Genomic DNA, 22520 nt, shown 5'->3' with positions numbered 1-22520 from the left:
TGTCCCAGAGAGAAAAATTCTTCCTCTTCCAGTTCAAATAATTTAGTGACACTCTCTCGGTGCAGTGGAAGCCTTGACTTAAATTGATTTAAGGAGCCATGCCAATTTCACAAGTGTGTGTGACTGTGTGTGTGCATGCATGTGTATGTGTTGCAGGGGTAATTATTACATAAGCAGCTTTGTCTGCCCATCTAGGTAGAGGCTGTATTGTTCATTCATGCCATTGGGTAACTGTGGTGAAGCACTTATGTATCACATTTTGAAAGAGGCTTTTAAAAAAATCTACCACTGAGATGATTCAGACTTAATTACCGTGGCTTTGCAGCAGCTGAGTTCAAGGCACAAGGTGAAGAACACAAGGCTTCAAAGGCAGAGGGAATCGAAGGCACTCACCAGCTTCGGACACTTCCCCTGCTTGAGGTAAGAACCATGAGCCGGCTTGGGGACTCTGCCAGCACACCATCTCAAAGAGGGATTTCCCCCTCGCTGGAGATGGCCCTGATCCGGTAGGACACCTTCAACCATCAGCTGTCATGTCTCCTGAATTATTATATTATTATTGTTATTATCTGCCTAGATTTTTCTGTAGTTTATTTGTTTGCTCACTGTTTATATGACTCCTGCCCACTCCTGGAGGCTTCTTCAGCAAAAGGTTTCATGAAGATTTTGAACAGATCTGAGAAAGAAAGATTGGATTTGGACAGGACATTTAGTTTTTGCATCATTAAAGTGATGTTAAGAGGGTCACTCAGTGGCCTGGACTTATTTTTGCCCCCATTCTCATGGGGAAAACCAGCACAGAGGCCGAAAAGTCTCCTGACTCTCAGTCAGCATGGTTAGAATTAAGGAGGTGCTGTGATCTCGGTGCTTCGAGCCAGGTCTTAAATCACACCCGTGACCTAGATCCTTGCAGAGCAAAACTACCTTCCCACTGCCTTGAATTGTTTAACTTGTTGGTGTTAAGTGCGGAGTTCAAGGAGGAAAGATTTGGAGTGAATTTTCAAGGTCCTTGTCATCAGATACATTTTAATCAAAAGTGTGGGCCGAATTTCAATTTTGCCCATATCCCATACGTGTTGATTTAGACTTCTTATATACATTCCCTCATCACAGATATGTTGGAATATCCTTATAGTTGAGGCTTCTTTAAACCTATTGAATTTGCTTTTTAACCTGTGCTGCTGTTGTAAAGGCTACATTTCACTCACTTATCATTCCCTTAATCAGTTTTTCCAGGGTCTGTCACAGCTTTCCTCTGTGAGCAGAAGGATCATCTGTGAGTCTCAGGAATTTTCTAATTCATAATGGAATTTTCTTATCCCTAGTCCTTGGGGTGGCTCAGGCAAGGACCATTTAATTTAGCTTTATTCTGTCCATCTATTGAATGTATGGAAACATAATGACAGCTGAGGCCTTAGATCTTGGAAAGAAGCAATTCCTCAGAAGCAACAAAACAGGTAACCTGCTGACAGGATTTGTAAATGGTCTTGGAGTCTTTCTTTGAACAGGCAGCTCGCCCTGCCTTTACTTGTCAGCGCAATTACCTAACATATGAGGAATCATCCCCTTGCTTGACAAGGTTCCTTTCCGTCCCTGCCCGTGAATTCTCATCCTAATAATTCAACTGAAAGATATATACAAGCCATTACTTTATACCTGAGTCGTTTCATTCACTCACAAACTTTGGGGAGGAAAGGTATTTTCTACCTGTAATTTTTGATTCCTGGCTCTCCACCAGAGTATAGTCAAGAAGGGAAAACAGGTTTTTTGTGCCAGAAGAGAATTTAAAACTTCATTTATGCCCAAGAAAATACAAAGGGATTTGCATTTTGATACTTGAAAATGTCCAGATGCTTAAGGAGTTTTTTCCACATAGAAGATGCATTTAAAAACTCCCTTTTGAAATTCTAAGATGAATATGAAAAACCTATAGCTTACCAAGTGTGTAAATGAAAAAAAGTATTTTATAAACACTAGAATTAGGAGCCAGAAGAACCAGGTTTGTTTTCCAGGTGCTTGACTTACTATGTAATCATGGACAAACCCTTCAGACCCTCTAAAGCTCAATGTCTACTCTCTAAGGCTCAATATCCACTTGTCTACACTGGCAGTACAATAATAATAATGCCTGTCTTAAAGAATCATTGTGAGCTATGGTAAGGCCTCCCAAACTTATTGTTTTAGTTGTTATTCCATTAGTGAATACTATCTCTAGTTTGGTTTATTGGGCTTTTTCACTGGGGAAATGGAAAGCTGGATATGCAATTGGGTGTTTTTCGTTATTTCCCAAACTTTTCTAGAGCCTTACTTAGTTAACCAGAACCTTGTAAGCCAATCAGTTGGTCAGTCAACAAATATTTATTATTGGGGTCCTACTATGTGCCAGGCAGAGATAAAGATATGATTTCTGCCTTCAATTTGCAGACAGTCTAATGGGTATAGACTGTTTGGTCTGGTATTGACTCCCAGTGCTTTCCATTGCTATGGAAATGTTTTCCTCTTTTAAAAAGTCCCTTTGATGCCTTCCTTGGCGTGACGAATCCATTTACAATTCTTTGCCTACAGTGGTATCACATGACTACATATCAGTGTGGCCTCACCATTTGTTAAAATACGGAAACACTTCTATGTCAATTGGTAAATAGCCCCTACCCTGAATGCTGGGAGCCTTGCTCACTTCCACAGTCCCAACCGGGCACAGCAGGGAGCCAGCTGGGCCTCCCTCTCCAGGAGGAAACTGCATCCATTCTAATTGGGTGGTAGATAGTATCAGGTAGATCTCATCCTGCCTACCAGGATGTAGAGGACTTCACACTTCCCCCACCCTTCCCGTCACTCATTGCTCATTGATACCACCTCAAGAGACGGAAATGAGAATAGCTCTGCTTAGGAAAGTCAGGATGGGCTTCAGGAAGAAGGCTGTGGTCTAAAATGGAGCTTGAGGATGGGATGGACAGGGAACAGAATAAGCAAAGGCGTTAGGTGGGAAACATGGTGTTTGTTTAGGGACCAGGAGTTCCTTCAGCAGGATGGTGGAGTACACAAGATGGATACACTGGTGTGGGATTTTTCCATAAGTGCTTTCCACAGCCCTGCTTTGTGCCAGCAAAGTTGGGTCTCTCTAGAGGGTACCTCTTCCCATTTTGCACAAAAGACCAAGAAAGCCCAACAACAACCCCGCTTAGACAGTCCCTTCCCTGATCAGACTGCTCTGTTCCTTTCAAGCAAATTCCCTTTGTCAGTCTTATCCCATTCCCACCTCTGCAGCCCTCTCTGAAAGCTCATGCAACCAAGCATCCCCCACTTCTTACCACATCCTCTTTTGTACCATTCAGACAGCCCCTGAACTCCAGCCCCTCTCCCAATCCTTACCTGGCCTACCTGACCTGACCCCTCCCTCTGTCTGAACTCACAGCTCCCACAGCTTCCTCTTCCCTGACCACCCCCACAAATGCTTCCCTAATTTGTTGTTTCAGTGAGTACCTGTTAGCTCAAGGGGTGCTTCTCACCTGCAGGACTTTGGCATGTGTGAATACAGCAGGGATTGCTCTCCCAGACCTTAAGCTCCAAAATCTAGAAACAAAGCCTGCAAATGTATTGCTCCCTTGGCCGTAATTCAAAAACACCCATAGTAATGGAAGTAAATGTAGCACTGAGATGGAGAAAGTGGCCATGGTAGCTGCTGAGGGTGGAGAGTGGGAAGAAGAGATGTGATGTGGGATTTTCCGGACTCGGAGTTGTCCTGGGTGGTACTGCAGGGACAGTTACTGGACATTGTATGTCCTCCCATGGCCCACTGGGTGGACTGGGGGATTGTAAACTATAATGTGGATTATTGACTATGTGGTGCAGCAGTACTCAGAAATGTATTCACCAAGTGCAATGAATGTCCCATGATGATGGAGGAGGTTGTTGTTATGGGAGGAGTGGGGTGAGGGGGATGGGGGAGATATATGGGGACCTCATATTTTTTTAATGTAACATTAAAAAATAAATAAAGACAAAGGAATTTTTAAAAATAAACTAATACACAGAGGATTAGGCCTTCTTCCAAATGATAACAAAAAAATAAATAATAAATAAATAAATAATAAATAAATAGATAGATAAATAAATAAATAAAAATGCCCATATCGTTGTTGTCAGGAGCTGTGCTTCGTCCATCAAGAAAATGGGGCGGCATTAGCTCACTGAGTCCATTAACTTAGCAATCAATCATTTCATCAGTAACTACAAGCCACACACTGCAATATCACAGTGACTAAGATGTGGTCCCTCCATATGTTTAATTACAATTCTTTTTAGTCTAACTCCTATGTGCCAGGCATGGTATTTGACTCTGGTGTTATAAATGTCAGCTACTACAGGAACCTCTATATTTTTTAGTGTAACTTTTTTTGTGTGATGTATATATCTTTAAAAAAATACAATTTACAAAAATGATGAGGTGGGGGTGGGGAGTGGGTTATATGGGAACCTCTTATGTTTTTTGTTTTTTTATGGTTTTTTGGGTTTTGTTTTTTGTGGTTTTTGTTTTTGTTTTTTTTTGTTTTTTTATGTTTTTTAATGTAACATTCCTTATGATCTACTAACTTTAAAATTTTTTTTTAAATAATAAAAGGCATAACTTTCACACAAAAAAGAGAATAGTCAGAAATAGCAGCTATGTATAGTGGGGGAAACAGATCAAAAGGTGAAGAATTTTCTTGTTTACTTGTTTGCTTTTTGTTTTTTTAAATTATTATTATTGAAATAATGAAAATGCTCTAATAATGACTGAAGTGATGAATGCACAACTATGTGATTACCAGATACCTTTGACTTTACACTTTGGATGAATTGTATGTTTTATTAATAAGTACAAATAAAATTTATTTGTTTAAAAAAAATGTCAGACACAATCCTATGGCAAAAGGGACAGAGAAGCAAAAAGAGCATCACAGGGCAGAGTGATATGCTGAGACAGAGACCTGCCCTGAGTGCCGTGGGAGCCCAGACGGCCCCCTGGCCCACTGCACTGCCCCGTGGAAGGGACATCATCAATTCACTCATCCCATCCATCATCCAGTATTTACCCACCGCCTGCTGTGGGCCGGTTGCTATTCTACCAGGTGCTAGAGAGATGAAGCCTTACCCCATGAAGCCTAAGAATTCCAGTGGGGGGGCGGGACAAACAATTTTAAAAAGTAGCCCTATGCTATGCTAGATGATGACAGTTGTTTTAGAAAAAAACAAAGCGAAGGGAAGGCGTGGGCAATGTGAGGCGGTACTTGTTTTGTATGGAGTGGTCAGGAAAGGCTTCACTTGGGTGGCTCTTTGGTTACCTGGAGGAAGACTGTCCCAGGCAGAGGGAGGAGCAAGTGCAAAGACCCTGGGGTACAGGCTGCTTGGAGTGTTCAAGAAAGATGAAGTCAGCCAGTGAGACAGCGGCCGTGTGAGCCAGGAGGACGTGTTAAGAATGAGGTCAGTAAGGGAGCAGAGTGTGGGACAGGGAGGGCCTTGTCGCCGTGGAGCGGCCCTGGCTTCCACGCTGAGATGGAGAGCCCCTGGAGGCCTTTTAGCAAGGGGTGACCTGACCTGATTTTCATTTTAAAAGGCCTACCTTGGCCATGGCCTGGAGAATGGGAGAAGGAGCAAAGGTGGAAGCAGAGATCAGTCAGGAAGCAACTGCAAAAATCCCCGTGAGAGGTGGCGTTGGCTTGGACCGGGTGTCATGGTGGAAACCATGAGACATGCGTGAACGCAGACCAGGTCATGTACCAAATGTTCAACTGGATGCACGTGCGTTTTACAAAGTGGAGAGGAGACATAGAGGAGAGGGGCCAACCCGTTGTGAAATGAAATGGTGGGGGGAGTTGTCACAGAAGGGAGATTGGCGCTAGCCCTGAAGGATGCAGTCACCAGATGGATGTGGAGTGTGAACCGGGGGCAAAGAAAGGGACAGAAAGAGCAGGAGAACATGCGTGTGTGTTTATATTGGAAAGGTCGAACAAAAAGCCCCCAAGCCTGAGAGAACTGGGGAATCGAGGAAGAGCATATAGCTCACTGCGGCCAGTCCCGAGCGCCACCAATTGGACAGGAGAGAAGGACGGCAGCTGGGGAAAAGTTTGAAGCCAGTTGCGAAAGGCTTTGTTTCTGTGAAGAGCAGAAACCCCATCCTGTGGGCAAAGAGGAGTCATTCCCCGTCTTTAAGCGGAGGGATGATGACCTCAGAGCCACTAAGACCACCCTACTAAACTCCCGGGGGAAGAAATTGCCCCCAGGATCCTTCCTGGCCCATATCCCAATCATTGTGTTGCTGCACGGTTTTTGAATTGATTTTACCGAATTGTATTGTATTGTGTTCTGTTATTTTGCGTTATCCTCAGCACCTAGAACAGTTCTATTGTGTTCAATAAATGATTGCTGAATGAGTGAATGGGTAAATGAATGAATCAAGTCTGGAAGTGAGCAATGAAAATGAGAAACCCTTGAAATGCTGGATGGAATTGACCAATGAGAAAGTCAACACTAATAAAGGAACCATAAATGTTGGTTAATTGCAGATGCCTACAAAGCCGGTCCAAGTGCTCTGGGGCTGTTTCCTCCTGTGGAATCTCTACATCTTATCTTCTCAGACCACATACCCAGGAATCAAGGCGAGGGCTACTCAGAGGTTGCTGGACTATGGTGAGTTGGATGCCTTCAGAAACCAGGTTGCAGCTCACCTAGGTGGGTCTACGACCTAGACCCAGCAGCTCACAGCCCAAGCTGTCACATCACTAAGACAGTTCTACTGTGGGCGATCCAGTCCATTGTGCAGAAGTTGCTAAGATGGCTGTGAAGAAAGTGTTGCCTGGAAAATAGTCACTTAGATGGGAGACAAACATGTCTACAGATTGTCTCTGTCTCCTTCCTACACACATACTCAAGGAACATCTCAAGGTTTTACAGAAAAATGTATTAGAGGATAGAGGAAAGGAGATTTGAGAGTAAAAGTAACAACTCAGAGGTTCAAAAAGGACTTTATTTTGAAAGGGACTTAGAATCCCCTAAAACTGTGCTCAAAATTGAATGTGGATGATGCTTGTGAATTTTTCTTGGGAGAGTTTCTGTAACATTTCATTAGATTAATAAAGGAGTCTGAGTCACTGAAATACCAAGAACCACTCCTTTAGAGGGCATTCATAAACACAAGGAAGGGGAAAATATTTGAATGTGATTCTCTTTGGGCTAAGTTGGAAGGGGGCAGCTTGTTGAAAGAAAATGAACTGCAACATCAAAGAATCTGGCCTATTTTTCTCCTGTACATTTTCATCTAAGGTTAGCTGAATGTAGATTGACAGATTTTTCCCAAACCTCCTTAACTAAAGCAGTCAACCCAAGCACTACTAGGGTAATCAAGAAATAGTTAATCAAGTCTGACCAAGAAACGCCTCTCCTGCTGGAAAGAAAAGGACTAGAGAAAGAAAGGGAGGGAAGAAGTTAATTAGTTTGGTCATTGGACAACACCTTATCTTTTCCCAGTTCCTCATCTGGCACAAGGAATATATAATTGATCCATCTTACACATTTGTTATGTAACCTCTGATGTGTTTTCCTACATTTACCACACCTATATCAGGAACTTATGTATGTGTGTATATATGTGTGAGTATATATAAATATATATATGTATGTTTATCTTGTTACTCTATTGATGTGCATATAAATACTATCAGAAATAGATACCATGTAATATTAAAGTTATGGAAACAATTTATGCCACCTTCTATAGCAGAGCTTTAAATAACAGGTCAGAAGCCAGTCTATGTGGATGAGGGTGTGAATCTCAATTCTGCCCCTTTTTCTAGTTCTATGACCATAGGCAAGTCAGTTTACTCGTCTGGGAAAGGAGGATGAGGATAATAACAATAATGCTGTCTCCGTCTAGCGTTGAGGGGAGGGGCAAATGAGATAGTCTTTGTAAAAACAGCCTGGGGAGATGAAGGGCAGGCTTTGAAGTCAGAGTCCTAGCTCCATTGTCTACCAGGCTCTGTGGGATGTGTTTTATGGGCCTTAGGTTGAGTTAGTTCCAACAACAACCCTGCAAAATGCTGTAGTTTTATAGAGGAGGAATCTGAATCTCGGAGAGCCTGGGCTACAGTGTCCCAGTCACACACCAGTAGGGGGCCGAGACGAGACATAGCCTTAGTTCTGCTCCGCCTGATCCCAAAATCTCTGCTCTGGCGTCTACTCCCCAGCCCTCTAAGCCCCGGGTAACAGTGTTCACCAGCTACGGGCTCTTGGGCAAGGTAGTGAACCTCCCCGAGCCTCAGACTCTCCTAAATGAAATAGGGATAATAATACCTCTGCCACTGGAATGCCATGAGGATCAGAAGAGAGAACACGTGTAGGCAGCCCTGGCACACACAAATGTGCAATACAAATTAGCTTTGATTATGTTTATTCCATCCATTGTTGATGCCCCCATACTTTTCCAGGGGGAAAAAAAGATTTGATGTGGCTATTATCAATCATATCTACAAGATAGTTAGTAAAATGGTAGTACCTACCCATGGGAATGAGTGGATTAACACAAATGCGGCACTTAGAGCAGGGTCTAGCTTTACTGCTCTTTCCCCATGTGTGAGCAGACCCCTCCACAGATATTACCATCTCCATATTACAGGCGAGGAAAGGGAGGAAGAGGGAGGGTCTGTAACTTGCAGGCCCACTCAGGCTGGTAAGTGGTAGTGCTGAGAATAGCATCCAAGCTGTCTGACAGTGCCCGGGCTCTGCTCCACGTCCTCGACAGTCGACCTTTACACCCCCTGGTTCATATTGCTTATGGCACAGAGAGGCTGGAACCTGCTCTTCTTTACCCACAACAAGGATAGAACATATGGAAATGAGCTTAAGCTGCCAAGCAAGGGACTGAAGGCAATAATTCCCCCTGAAGAAGGGTCAGTCTTTGTTACTTTTCTCCAGCCCTTCAATGTGGGAGAGGGCTCTTTTCCCCCACAAGCTCAGAGAAATGTGTTCTGCGTTGCTACAATATAGAGAAGCTGATGTCCTATCCCAAGATCAAACAAAATCAGTGGTTCTTAAACTTTGTGACGTCCTGGGATTCTTTGAGAGTCGTGATGAAAATGTGGGTCCTCTGCCCATGAAAAATGAGACCCACGTGCCTAGGCCCCCTCCTCACAAAACCCACTGATGGTCTTTATCGAGAATTTCAGGGGGCTCCAGAGATCCCGAGCACTTGTGGACACCAGGTTAGATATTCCTGAGCTAAAGGAATCTGGAAGAAAAGGAGATATTGGAATCTGTGAATTTTGGAACTGGCCAGAATTCACAGATTCTGGAGCTAAATTGCCCAGATTTGACCACCAGCTTCCCTGTACTTAGCCGTGTGACTGGTGAGAATTACCCTCCCTGAGGCTCATTTTTCTCACGTGTAAAATGTGGGTGATGAAAATAATTGCATCCTTTGAAGAATATTTTGTACTTTTCTTTTCCCAGTCTCTTGGATAAAGCTTTTCAGCCTTGGCCACATGAAGAAATCTTCTCAACATGGTCTTGGGCAGGTTCCTTTGCCTCCCAGATGATGAGGTTTTTCCTCTGTAAAGCAGGGGCAACTGAGACCCTTCTGTAGAATTGGTGTTTTCTAAGTGTCTGAGCACATGCCTGACTCAATAAATTGCTCTCGTGTGGCTAATGACACCATCATCTTTGTTATTATGAATAAACTCTGTCTTTGTTTCCTTCATAGGCGTGCAAGTTGGAATGGAGACAATTGAGCAAATGTTAAAGGAAAGGAAGATGCCAGATTTAAATGGTTCTGAGTCTCTTGAATTTCTGAAGGTGGATTATGTGGACTACAATTTTTCAAAGTAAGTAAAAGAGAAGTTCATTTTTAGCAATAACATCTCTCTTTGAGGTATCAGGTCATGGATGGCACCCTGTGGTCTGGTATAAGGCCTGGACCTGCCAGGTGGAAATTAACCTCTGGTGCAAAACTTGTCAGCTAACTGACATGATAAAGAACCCAGGAGAGGGGGGATATGGTTGACAAAGAGTGTGGTATTTGGGTCCAAACACCTGGGCCAAACATTTGGGTCCAAGTCACGTCTCTGCCATTTGCTCCCGGCAAATCTGCACTGAGCCTCGATGTCCTCGCCTGGAAAATGAGAATTCCAGTTCCACACTGATGTCAGCTGGGGCCACACTGCCCCTTGAATACTAAATGAAATCTCTGTTCATTCCAACCCCCTTCCACCCCATCCCCATCTGCCATAAACCTGGATTCAGAATTCAATCACGGTCTCAAAAAGACGTCAACTCTCATCAATCTTGTCTTATTTCAGTAAAGCTTGGTCAAAATGTCAGAGGTCGTAGGGAATGGATCCCAGGGCACGTGGCTCTCTGCCCCCGTGCTGGCTAGGCTTCCTCACTTTCGTGCCTCATATTTGAAGTGTCCCTCTCTGCAGCAACAAAAATTTCTCCCTGGCTTTCATACAAAGCTGTTCCGCTCACTCTTGGGCAACATGAGTTTCTCCCCTCCTACCCTAGCTGCTTTTCAAGGTATTTTCCCAACCAATAATGTTCTTTTCCTAAGAAGAATTCTGGTGATGGTTATAATCTTTGCTACCATGCTACAGTAATAAAACCAAATATAAAAATCAGTAAATAGCAAAACAGTAAAAGTCAAATGAAGTAACAAAGGTGAAGACACTTTATAAAATTGAAATTGCTGTGCAAGACAGAGTTGATATCCATAGTGATAACGTAAGGACATCATTGGAAGAACAATGGAACTACCACATTGATTCAGATCCTTGCTTCACCCAGTCCAAAACTATGATATTGTATCGATTAGGAATTTTATCATGGTGGTTTTGATTTAATAGGGGTTCATTTTTCTCATGCATATAAGAAACTCAAAGTAAGCAGAGATCCTATGGGAGCCTCACAATTGCATCAGAATCCAGCCTCCTTATCTTTTTCTGTTCAGCCATCCTTAGTGCTGGCTTCCTTTCTCAAGATTGCCTCATGGCCCAATATGGCCACTGTAACTCCAGACATCAAATCTATGTTTCAGACAGTAGGAAGGAGGAAGAGGCAAGGATAATAGCTCTTATAAGTGGAGTCAGTCTCCTCTTTAATAAGAGGTGTTTTGTTTTTTCCCCTGAAGCTCAAACCTAACAATACTCTACCTACATTAAAAAAAAAAAAAAAATGGATAGAACTTAGTCATATGAAATACTTATTTGCAAGGGCGACTGGGGAATTCTTTTTCCCGCCTGACAAATTTGTCAATCCTGAGAAATTCACAGGTGGTTTGGAAAAGGAGAAATGGATGTTCAAACAGCAACTCACCACTTCTGTAGTAGTTACCAACAAGAGCCCCAAAGACAGTGCAGGGAGAGGAATCCTCATCCATCTTGAACATAACTTTAAAGCCAAGCTTATAAGAACTTCTCTGTGGCCATGATTCACAATCTGCCCCAACGCTTTAGCAATCCAGTGATAACTCCCTGCCATTCCAACTGGAAGTAACGATTTTCCTGATGTCAAGGTTAACATTCTGTACAACAAACAAGGGTTTTTCGGTGGGTGACCCTAGGAAAGCCCCGGGAGGATGCTCCAGTCCCTATAAAGTCAGCCACTCAGCAAGTGCTTATTGATTACATTCTGTTGTACCAGGCTTTGTTCTAGGGGTGGGGGATATTGGAGGGAACAACACAGACATAGCTCTTGCCTTTAGTGTACAGTGTAGAGATAGATAGTAAATATGTATCTATAAAATTATTTCATTTCCATGAGAATAATGCCACAGCAAAAAAAAAACAGGATAAACTGAACAATGTTAACTGCAGGTAAAGATGAGGAGAACAGGCAATCTCATGCCTTGCTGGTGGGGATAGATATAATAATTGTAGCTGGCACTGTCTCAACAGTAGCCATTAGCTACATGTGGCTAGTGAGCCCCTGAAAAGTGACTAGCATGATGGAAGAACTGAATTTTTTGTTAATTCAGTTTTAATTAATTGTAATTTATTAATAGAAACCAACACTCAGTTCTGTCATTGGAAAATGTGTAAGTATGTTTGGAACAATTTGGGAGTGTGGATTTATTTTTTTCAACTGTAAACTTTGTAAAATCTAAATATAGATCAAGTATTTCCAATGAAAACTCAATGTCCAAATTGAGATTGTAACACAAGTGTAAAATACATACCAGATTTTGAAGACTTATTTTGGAAAAAAAAATCTCAATAGTAATTTTACTGATTATATGTTGAAATAATAATATATTTTATATATTGGGCTAAATACAAATATTAATGGAATTAACTTTGCCATTAATGTGACTACTAGAAAATTTTGAATTACATGTGTGGCTCTCATAATATTTTCATTCATTTGTGCTATATTAGAAAGTGATTTACAGGTATCTTTTTTTTTTAATATGCATGCCTTTTGACTCAACAGTTCTACGTCTCAGCATCTTCCTTTAGAAATCATGCACATAAGCAGCATATATGGGGATGTTCAGTGTAGCATTGTTTATAAAACAAAAATATTGGAAACAACCTAGATGACCATTAACAAGGGGATGATTTTTTAAATGGCAACAGTTAAAAAGACTACTCTGCAGCAGTTACAAAGAATGACTTAGATCTATATGTGTCAAAGTAAAATATTTCCAAGAGACAGTAAATAAATCTCTTTCCATAGTGGGACTTGCAATGTGGGCAAGAACAGGTAGGAAAGGATGCATGAGAGGGGAAATTGCAAATAATCGTTCCTTATCAGCAATCACATTTATGTTTAAAATTTTTCCTCATCTTAGTTCATAGCGATAACTTTCTCCTGCACAGCATTTGTACACAGATGATTCATCGTATCTTCTCAGTGTACCCATGAGTAAGCCTTCTTTGGGGTGATTAATTGAAAGAGGTCAAGGGCCTTGCCCAAGTTGCATAGCTGGTACAAAGCTTGGCTCCAAGTCCAGGGCTCTTTGCCCAATACATGAACTGGCACAGCCTCAAGGTTAAGAGCGTGTCTGGAGACAGACTAAGGAGGTTCCAGGTCTGGTTCTACCACTTTAATGTGACCTCAGCGAAGGTTTTCATCTCCCCATCTCTGAACTGAAGATTGCAAAAACTACCTCATAGGGTTGTTATGCAGATTACCATGAGCTAATGCATATAGAGTGCTTACCACATCGCCTGGTAGGTAGCAATCGCCCAATAGATGTTAATAATTTATCATCATGCATGTGGTCATCTATCTAGGTAGATTACATGCAACCCTTTGTCTCCTAGTTAACCTGTTTTGACAGCCCAGAGAATCCTAAAGGAAGCTAACTCCTTAAAATGAGTTTCTCAACTAGGGGAAATACTATCTATCTAGCTGGTATCTGGAGACAGGAGGGGGCATGTTTTCAGTTGTGTCAATGACTGGGATGAGGGGCATAGCTGGCATTTCGTTGGCGAATCTGCCAAATGCCCTGCAATGTATATGACAGTCCTCTACAAATTAGTTTATAGCACCACAAATACTAATATCACACCCCCCGCCTCCAACCCTGTGAGAAACACTGGAATAACTAAAGGAAAAAATAATAATGGCACTGCTGTGCACCTCCTTTTGTCTTTAAAGAAACTAAAGAAGTAGATTATTTGACCATTTGCGGATTTGTTTCTAAACTTGTTCATTTCCCCCTTCGACTAGCCAAGCCTGGCCTCCTGCCAGGGGTTGGAGGGAAGTGAGAAGCAGTGCACAGAAGCAGCCCTGCAGGCAAGCCTTGAGTTTCCTTCCGCCACAGGAGTCCACCCTGCCTGTCTGGAGTTTACCACCACGTACCCGAATTTGCTTTACTTATAGATGTGCTAGGAGATTTGCACTAACTCCTCTGTTTCTTGTTTTACAGCATAAAAATCAATGCCTTTTCATTTCCAAATTCTTCATTAGCCTTTGTACCCGGAGTGGGAATCAAAGTGCTGACCAACCACGGCACTGCCAACATCAGCACCGACTGGGCGGTCAGCTCTCCACTTTTGTGAGTAGTCTGAAAAGTCTGCTTATCTCCTGGGGAAAATGGAGCAAAAATGGAAAAGGCATAAACTCACCAATGTTTTCAGTGTAGGGCTCCTTTCTCACAGTCATTAGCCACCTTTTTCAAGGGCATTTTTCCCAGGAGAGATTTTATTCAGGATATCTCTGTTGGGCGGCGGGGGGGTGAATAAATCCTTCCCCTGAAGGCAGAGCAACTGATCAAAATGTCACTTACGATTCCCTAAGAACTAGCAGTCCCCTGGCTGAGAAGGAGAGGGTTAAAAGGGATCAAATTCAAGGAACACTGACAAACCACCTAGTATGTGTAGGTCCTTGTCTTAGGTATGTTGTTTAGATCTGTCCTGCTTGGCTCTCCAGATTAACACATTCATTCATCCACACGGTCGTTCAGCAACCATTTATTGAGTGAATATTGTGTACCATTTATTCCCATCCCAAGAACTCCAGTTTTGTACATTGTAGAGAAATGCCATTTTGCCCCATAAACAACATGTATTTATGTATTTATTCATTTATCAAGTCACCGACCATTAATCAAGTACATACTCTATGTGCTAAGTCCTGGGGACACAGAGATGAATAGCATACAGTCCGTTCCTTCAAAGAGTTCACAGAACTCATCTAAATGTCACTTGCCCCATCTAGTTTTGCCCTTCCTGATTAAGGTGCTGCCAAATTTGCTACCAACGTTCTGTCCACACAAGTGTTGTAAATGAGTGATGCTCAGGTCATGCTCAACTGCTACCCAGGCCAGGGGACTCAAGATGAAATAACCATTCCAGGTCCCTAAAGCTGTCACCATTCACATATTCATTACTCCATTTACTCAGTAAATATTCATTCATTGCCTACTCAGAGCCAGACCCTGTTGTAGGTACCAGGAATCCAAAGGTAAACATGACAAAGTTGCTGCCTTCAAGGAGCTTAGATTCTGGGGCTATTCAAAGAAATGAGACCCATCCCCACCCCCTGTCCAGACCTGTCCAGCAAACATCCCCCCTTTTCTCTGCACAGCCAAGATGCAGGAGCGGCTGATCTGTTCCTCTCTGGGGGCTTCTTCACCGGTATCGTTATTCTGTCCCGAAATAACTTCGGTAAACCAACCCTGAAGCTCCAAGACTGCTACGCTCAAGTGAGCCATGCCCACGTCTCCTTTTCCGGAGATCTCAGGTGTGTGAGAGCGCCCTGGTGGGCAATGGCTGGGCTGGGGCTGGGAGCTCCGGCAGGCCCTAGGCAGAGGCTTATAACCGACAGATGATGGTCCCTTTTTCTTTCTTTTCCCCCTAGTGTTCTGTATAACTCCTTTGCTGGGGTCATGGAGAAACCCATTTTAAGGCATTTAAATGAAATGGTAAGTCTTTAGAGGTTAGATGACCACAGTAAAATGCCATCAGTGCAGTTCTGCCACCCTTAATCAATTCTTAGTCAGTTATCCTTTATTGAGCACCTACTGCATTCTAGGCACCATCCTAAGTGTTTTCATGTATGTACTATCCTCTGCATCTTCATAACAGTTCCTCAAGTGCCTACTGTGTGCTAAGGAGGGGGTGGGTGCTGGGGATGCAAAGATAAAGCGCATCCTTTCCCTCAAGTTGTTCATCATACGGTGGGAAGGAATTAATAAAAATTCATTTATTGTGAACCTATTGTGTAACCAGCATTGATATAGGGTCTGTTGGGCCTATGAAGGAGGACTAAACCTATCGTCTATTTAGGAAACACGACCTCCAGCTTGTGAAACAATAACTGAAGGAATACTTGAAGTTAGTACATGATGACATAATCATTGATTTATCAGAGGAATTGAAGATTAAAGAAATAGGGCCTGGAGGTCTATTTTTTAGAGGACTTGAACTGAGCCTCCATGTGTCGATAGGGTTGGGATAGTTAAGGAGTGGGAAAGAGGGCAGGATATTTCCAGAAAATAGAAACGATGTAAGTTAAGATGTCTTTCAAAGCCATACTATCCTAGAAGTCAGTGGTTGAGGAAGGGGAAAAATGGAATTGGACATCCGCCCTCTTTTTGGTCCTGACAATACCTGCCCTGAACCCTCTCGCCATATTTTAGAGGAGACAGAACAGTGATGAGAACTGGAAAAGGGCAAGGATGGCGTCTATTTCCATTTCCCTAGGGCTCAGCTTGGTGCTTGACAGACAGTGGGTGCTCAGCGAAAGTCATGAGGAAATCAACACTTAAAATTACTAAGCAGCTTGTCCAAGGAGTTGGCACCACTAGGAAGGGTGCTCTAAAGCATCCTGGCCTTCCTCTGTCCTTGCTTGACAGGTGCTGAGGGTTACGAAACGTGCCTGGTAAAGACTGCCTGGGAAACTGTGGCTGCTACCTTTTGAGGACCCCCCACTCACTCATTCCTCTGAAATGTGTGTGGCTCTTTGGCCTCTGACACGAAGCCAGTGCAGAATAAATTATGTCACAGAGTTAAGTTTGCCTGGAATTTATACATGGCATAGAGATAATAGATGCTTGGCTTCTACGATTTGCCCTATGGCACTGGAAAGCAAAAAAGAATGCTCAGACCCCATTGTTCAACTGTGTCAGACCAGATTCAAATCCTAGTTATGTACTTGGCAATTCACTTACCTTCTCTAAGCTTCCTTTCTCTCTTCTGCAAATAGGAGAAGGTAGTACCTAATTCTCAAGGCTTTAATGAGGATGAAATGCGCTTAAAACAAGAGCTAACATTTAGTGAATGATTCCTATGAGCGGGACACTTTTACATGGATTACCTAAATTTCTACTCACAGCAACCATATGGTTCATGAGGAAAGTGAGGGCAGAGAGTACAAATAACTTATCAAGGGATTTAAGCCCAGGCAGCCAGGGTCCTGAGTCCCTGCTCCCTGCTCACAGCTGGGTACATGGGCCAAGCCCAGCACACGGCAGGTGCATCAAGGTGGGTGGTCTTTTCCTTTTCTTAAAGGAATGCTGGCATCTGGCCAAGACTAATTTTCTCATTCCAAAGAGGGAAAGCTGCAAAAAGGTTATCTTTTTTTTAGCTCTTGTCCAGGAGGCTCTCAAACTAGCTCAGGGGGAGTGAAGGTTCCAGCTCTAAGCACTCCAGGCGGGTGTGGAGCTGTAGACAGAAGAGCTGGGAGGTGGGAGGCACCCCCACCAAGCAGGTAAGGAACAGTCATTCCAGCAGCAGGTTCCTCAGGTACAGCGGCAGTAGACTGACTGGAGCACATGTCCTATCATGCCACAGAGGAAAAAGCAAAGGGCTAGCAATTTTTTGAGGCTAGCTGGGTGTGGTCCCAGTTGCTGTGAAGTTTAATTAGCATTTAATGACGTGGAGCCCACACATCAGTAACTGAGGGTTCATTGTCATCAAATAATTGAAGGGAAGGTCTTAGTGACCTAACCAGATGACCCTTGTTTTTGGGGTCTAGGCCCATATATAGGGGTTTTCAGTACAATAAAATGACCTGCGTTTTTAAATTCCTTTTGTGGCCAGCTCTGTCCCATTATTGTGCATGAAGTTGAAGCACTAAATGCCAATCTCAGCATGCTGGAGGGTAAGTCTGAACACTGTTCCTTCTGGACGGTTCTTCATTGTTCTCCAGGTTTGCTTTTCACTGCGGTACAGCCCCATCTCTTCATTCTGCTTTACCCTCTGCAAAGTGGAGCCCCTGGACATGCTTGTGTGGGGGGGGATGCTCTCATCAGCCACTAACCAACTTGAATGCGGCAGAAGGGGTGGCTCCAGGGCACTACTTGCAGGTCACAGAATTAAACTCTCCCAAGCTTTAATCTCACCTCTGGGAGGAAATCAAGCTCTTTGGTATGATTCAAGCTAATCTGACTGGGTTATTCCCCTGCTCTGTCCCAGGCAGCAACTCCTCACTCCTTCGGGTTCAAGTCCCAAATATGGATTAGGAAATGCAGCATGCTCTGGCTCCTGCTTGCCTCTCTGCTTCATCTTGCGCCTTTCTCTGCTCCATCAATCAAACACCCCTTGCCTTGGCTTCCTCTCTGGCTGGAAGAACCTTTTGCTCCAGTCGTTTATTCATTTAGTGGATACTTATTTAGTGCCTACTTCTGGGTCAGCTCTGTGCTCAGCTCTGTAGGATACAATCCCTTCTGCTCTCCATCCCTCAAGTCTTCCCTTCTCCCATTCACTCCTTTTTATCTTCAAGGAATCAGCTCAGGCATAGTCTCTAACAAGAAATCTTACCTGACAACCCACACCCCACAGTGACGCCTCATCCATGCTTCTGTGTTACTTTGCTCGCACCTCTCTTTGCACTACAGCTGTCCATCCCCAGTGGTGCACTGAGCACCTCTAATGGGCTGAGCACTGCTCTTGGCGCTGGGGACGCCGCAGTAAACCCAGGAGACAAAAATCCCTGCCCCCATGGGACTAGTGGGAAGAGACAGATGACAGGCAAGATGAGTAAGTAAACTCTGCAGTGTGGTAGTGATAAATGCTAAGAAGAAAATTAAAGCCAGGAAGGAGCTGGGGAGAAATTTCCATGCTAGATTGTGTGGCCAGGAAAGGCCCCAGTGAGCAGGTGACATTCGAGTGAGAGCCTAAAGGAGGTAGGGAGTGAGACGCTACCAGATCTTGATGGAGAACATTCCAGATGGAGGAAATCACAAGCACGGAGGCCCTGAAGCCAGAGCCTGCCAAGTGTGTTGAGAACTGTGAGGAAGCAGGTAGTGGGAGCAGAGGGAGTAAGGGGGAGAGTAGCTGGGGGTGAGGTCAGAGAGGGATGGGAAAAGGCGATGATCTTCAGGGCTCTCAGAGTAAGATCAGAAGCCTTTGGAGAGTTCTGAGCAAGGCTTGGAATGATCTGACTTACATTTTAGCAAGATCACTCTGGCTTCTGTTAACAAAAGATAGGAGGGGGAAGGGTGCAGAGGTGGAAGCAGAGCGCCCACTGAAGGTATTACTGCAGCAATCCATTTGAGCGGTGAAGGGGCTGGCCTGGGGTAGAGTGGTGAGGATGGTAAGGAAAGTTCCGATTCTGGATAAACTGTGAAGACAGTCCTAGTGATAGTTGCTGACAGATTCAAGTGGTTGTGAAGGGAGTTGAGGAGTGAGGTTTTACTCTGAGCAACCAGAAGATTGGGAGGCTGTAATTACCATCTCCAAGCTGTGGAAGGCAGGAGAAACAGGTTTGCAGGGGACTGTCGGAAGCTCCCTTTAGATCTGCTCTTCCTACACTGCTCCGCAGGTGCATCTTCGTATGTCTGACTCCCCCACCAGACCATAAGTCCCCAAAGGGCAGGGACTTTGTGTGCCATATCTCAGTGTCCCCAGACTAGGCTCAGTGACCAGCCCATGCTAGTTTCATAAATATTGGCTTGATGGATGGAGGGAAGAGGGATGGCTGGATAAATGGATTGATGAACAGACGAAAGAAAATGAATGGATTGGGGAGGGAGGGAGACAGAAAGAAGATGTAGGGAGGAAAGAAGTCAACAAGGATTCCCATATCCTAACTTGTCTTGGGCAAGGTTCTTTACCTCTGGGAGCCTCACTCTCCTCACCTGTAAAGTGGATACTGCCTTGCTTCCCTCACAGAAGCGCTGATGAGGGTTTGCTGAGATTGTGAATTTGGAAACACTTTAAAAAGTACAGCATGGGGAGCAGGTGTAGCTCAATGATTGAGCACCTGCTTCCCATGCACAAGGTCGCGGGTTCAATCCCTGGTACCTCCTAAAAAAAACCAAACAAACAACAACAACAACAAAAACACAAGGTAACAGCAACATAAGGTAACATCCCTTATCTTGGCAAGTCGCTTCATCTCTTCTTGCTTCTCATTGCCATCATATCGAATAAACCAAACATGACATGCAAGAAGAGAAGGTGTGATACTCGGGTTCCTAGTATCATGGGTGCCTTAGTAGCTCCGTCTAGAACAGGAAGAAAGTCTTCAGCTCACAGCAGACCTAGTGGTGATCAGGAAAGCAGCTCTCCCCTGGCTGTCAGCGACCTGAGTGTCACACTGCTCGCGTGTTCTCTCTCTCAGACCCTGCAGTCACGCGCCCATGCTTCCTGAGAACACCGTTCACTGTCTCCTGGTCCCCTGGCCATCTGCTTCACTTTGAAACTGATAATACAAGAAATTTCTTGAATTAGTATCACTGCTCATGAGAATTTCCTTTGCTTGTCCAACTTAGTAGATTTTATATTCTCTCCCTCCCTCCCTCTCTCTTATTTCCCTCCCTCCATCTCCTTCTTCCCTCCCTCCCTTCCTCTCACATGTCTTTCTTAACATTATTTCTAATTACAGCAATAATACATAGCCACAGTAACTTAAAAAGCTCTAATTACATACAAATCTATAACATAGAACTTGAAAGTCCCTCATTATACCAGCCCAATATATATGACTTAATATTGGTAAAGGACTTTTGTTTCTTTGTGTTAATTTGCTTTGAAAAAGAGCCATTTATGCATTGGGTGTGTGCCTGTGTTTGTGCTGCTAAAGGTATAACAAAGAAATTTACTGATGTTTCTTTCAGGGTAAAGTGATTGAGAAGGATTTTTACTTTCTTCTTTTGGCTTGTCTATTTCTCCTGGGTTTTCAAAAGTGAACATGTATTACTGATGAAATAGGAGTATTGAGACTTCAAACAGAGAATTCAAAATCATATTGCTCTGGAAAGACATTCATATATTATACTACACTTTTAATTCATGTAGATTTTCTTTTTTCTCTGTTGGCTGCTTAGTTTTAACCAAGATTGACAACTATACTCTGCTGGATTTTTCCCTAATCGATTCTCCAGCTGTTCATGAGAACTCCATTGACCTGAATTTGAAGGTAACTTTATCACCATCAGAATCCCCATCCTGTCTATCAACAACCAGTGTTTGGAAAACAAATATTATGTGCAGAAAGAAATATACATGAATGCTCTTCAAATAATTTAATTGCCTCTCAAGCCATTCCCTCATGTATATGCTCTTTCAAAAGGCTCTTAAAAAGTCTCTTGAATGGTAAGTGATTGTTCTGAATGCACAACCAATGCCTGCCTTCTCAGAAGTGTCGTGATGTCTTTCCTTCCAGGAGTAGGTCTGAGGCCAGGTGGCAGCAAGTAGAGCAATCAGCATGTACTATAAGTTAACACCTTATGTTGATACATCTTTCATTAACTCTTATATTAGATGATTTAACTGAGCACTGCTGACCGCCATCAAGGTTCTTAGCACCTGAAAATGGTGTTGGCTGATTCCGGCAAAGTGATAGATTATGCTTAGTCTTGCTCCCAAAGCTAATGTTGTTGTTGTTTTTGTTGTTATTGTTGTTTGAAAAAAAGCATATTGGCTTCTAGTTCACTCATTCAGAGTCATTCAAATCCATTAACTGTTACACAAGACAACCTTTTATGATAACACTTTTTAACTCACGAGGACAGCACTCGGAACATCACAGAAATGGAGCCCGGGGTACTTCTCAGTCTTGGACCCTCCAGCTCAGCCATCACAGTTTTAAAGGTGAAGGGTTTGACACCGCTGCAGCAACTCAAGAGCAATTCAGAACCGGTCCCCTCCAGCTAAATGCACCTGCCTTCCTTTCTCTGAGAAAGCTCCAGCAAGGAGTGTCTCTGGGTTACCCCCCAGGGTGGATAGACTTGTCCAAATATGCTCAAGAAGCCATCAGAGGGTTTAAACTAGTCGCTGGGCAAGGAGTCAGAAGGCCATGGCATTTTTTCATGCTTACTGAGTTTCTGGAATTTTCTTTATTCTGACTTGAGCATAAAGTCTTTAGTCACTCATATTCGGGTTTTCCCCGGACACACTAGTCTTTCTCTCTGTTTTCCCACAGGGCACAGTCTACCCACTGGACAATGTCACCGACCCCCCCTTCTCACCAGTTCCTTTCATGCTCCCAGAAATCACTGACTCAATGCTCTACATCGGAATCTCTGAATATTTCTTTCGATCTGCATCCCTTGCTTATTTCACAGCCGGGGCTTTCAATGTCACGCTCTCCACAAAAGAGGTGAGTAGGGTAAATGGATGATTGTTACATGTAAACTTTTCATAAGGATCCCATTATGAAATTTTTGTTACAATTTCTATTCCTAGTAGGACAATAAATGAAGGAATGTTGGAATGAACATTGTTATTAGTTGGGAAGTTACCAGGTTTCGAATTCTGCTCATTTCAGTTTTTGTAGTGGTAGCCAGGCTACAGTTCTAGATTGACCTTACATAATAACAAGATTACCCCTCCACTGCTTTTTACCTGTGACCCTGGGCAATTGCAATTTATTTGACTTCTCTGTGCCACAGTTTCCTCATTTGCAAAATGGGGATAATAATAGTTTCATTCTCATAGATTTGATGTCAGCAATAAATAGATTTAAATATATGTAAAGCATTCAGACCAGTGCCTAGCAAATAGAAAATGTGATCTAAGTGTTGCTTACCATTATCATCATCATTCCTTGTGTTAGAACAACATAAAGATGTCTCCTGTTGGCATTTGCAACTGACTGAT

At 43.3% G+C, this 22520-nt stretch overlaps 1 protein-coding gene across 1 annotated transcript in view; it reads left to right on the top strand.

The window, feature by feature from the left end:
• Nucleotides 1–245: 245 nt before the first annotated feature.
• The window catches only part of BPIFC (BPI fold containing family C), a 43615-nt gene continuing 21340 nt past the window's right edge, over nucleotides 246–22520 (top strand). Inside the window, exons 1-9 of the mRNA XM_004480810.4 lie at nucleotides 246–420; nucleotides 6546–6669; nucleotides 9734–9854; nucleotides 13901–14029; nucleotides 15061–15216; nucleotides 15334–15397; nucleotides 17517–17577; nucleotides 20747–20838; nucleotides 21844–22020. Coding sequence (XP_004480867.1) covers nucleotides 6546–6669; nucleotides 9734–9854; nucleotides 13901–14029; nucleotides 15061–15216; nucleotides 15334–15397; nucleotides 17517–17577; nucleotides 20747–20838; nucleotides 21844–22020 — 924 coding nt within the window. The 5' untranslated portion in view covers nucleotides 246–420. The remainder of the gene's footprint in view (nucleotides 421–6545; nucleotides 6670–9733; nucleotides 9855–13900; nucleotides 14030–15060; nucleotides 15217–15333; nucleotides 15398–17516; nucleotides 17578–20746; nucleotides 20839–21843; nucleotides 22021–22520) is intronic.

Source organism: Dasypus novemcinctus, chromosome 12 (assembly GCF_030445035.2).
Source record: "Dasypus novemcinctus isolate mDasNov1 chromosome 12, mDasNov1.1.hap2, whole genome shotgun sequence".
NCBI classification, from domain to species: Eukaryota; Metazoa; Chordata; class Mammalia; order Cingulata; family Dasypodidae; genus Dasypus; species Dasypus novemcinctus.
Note: the sequence above shows the minus strand (reverse complement) of the source record. Positions and strands in the feature narration are given on the sequence as shown.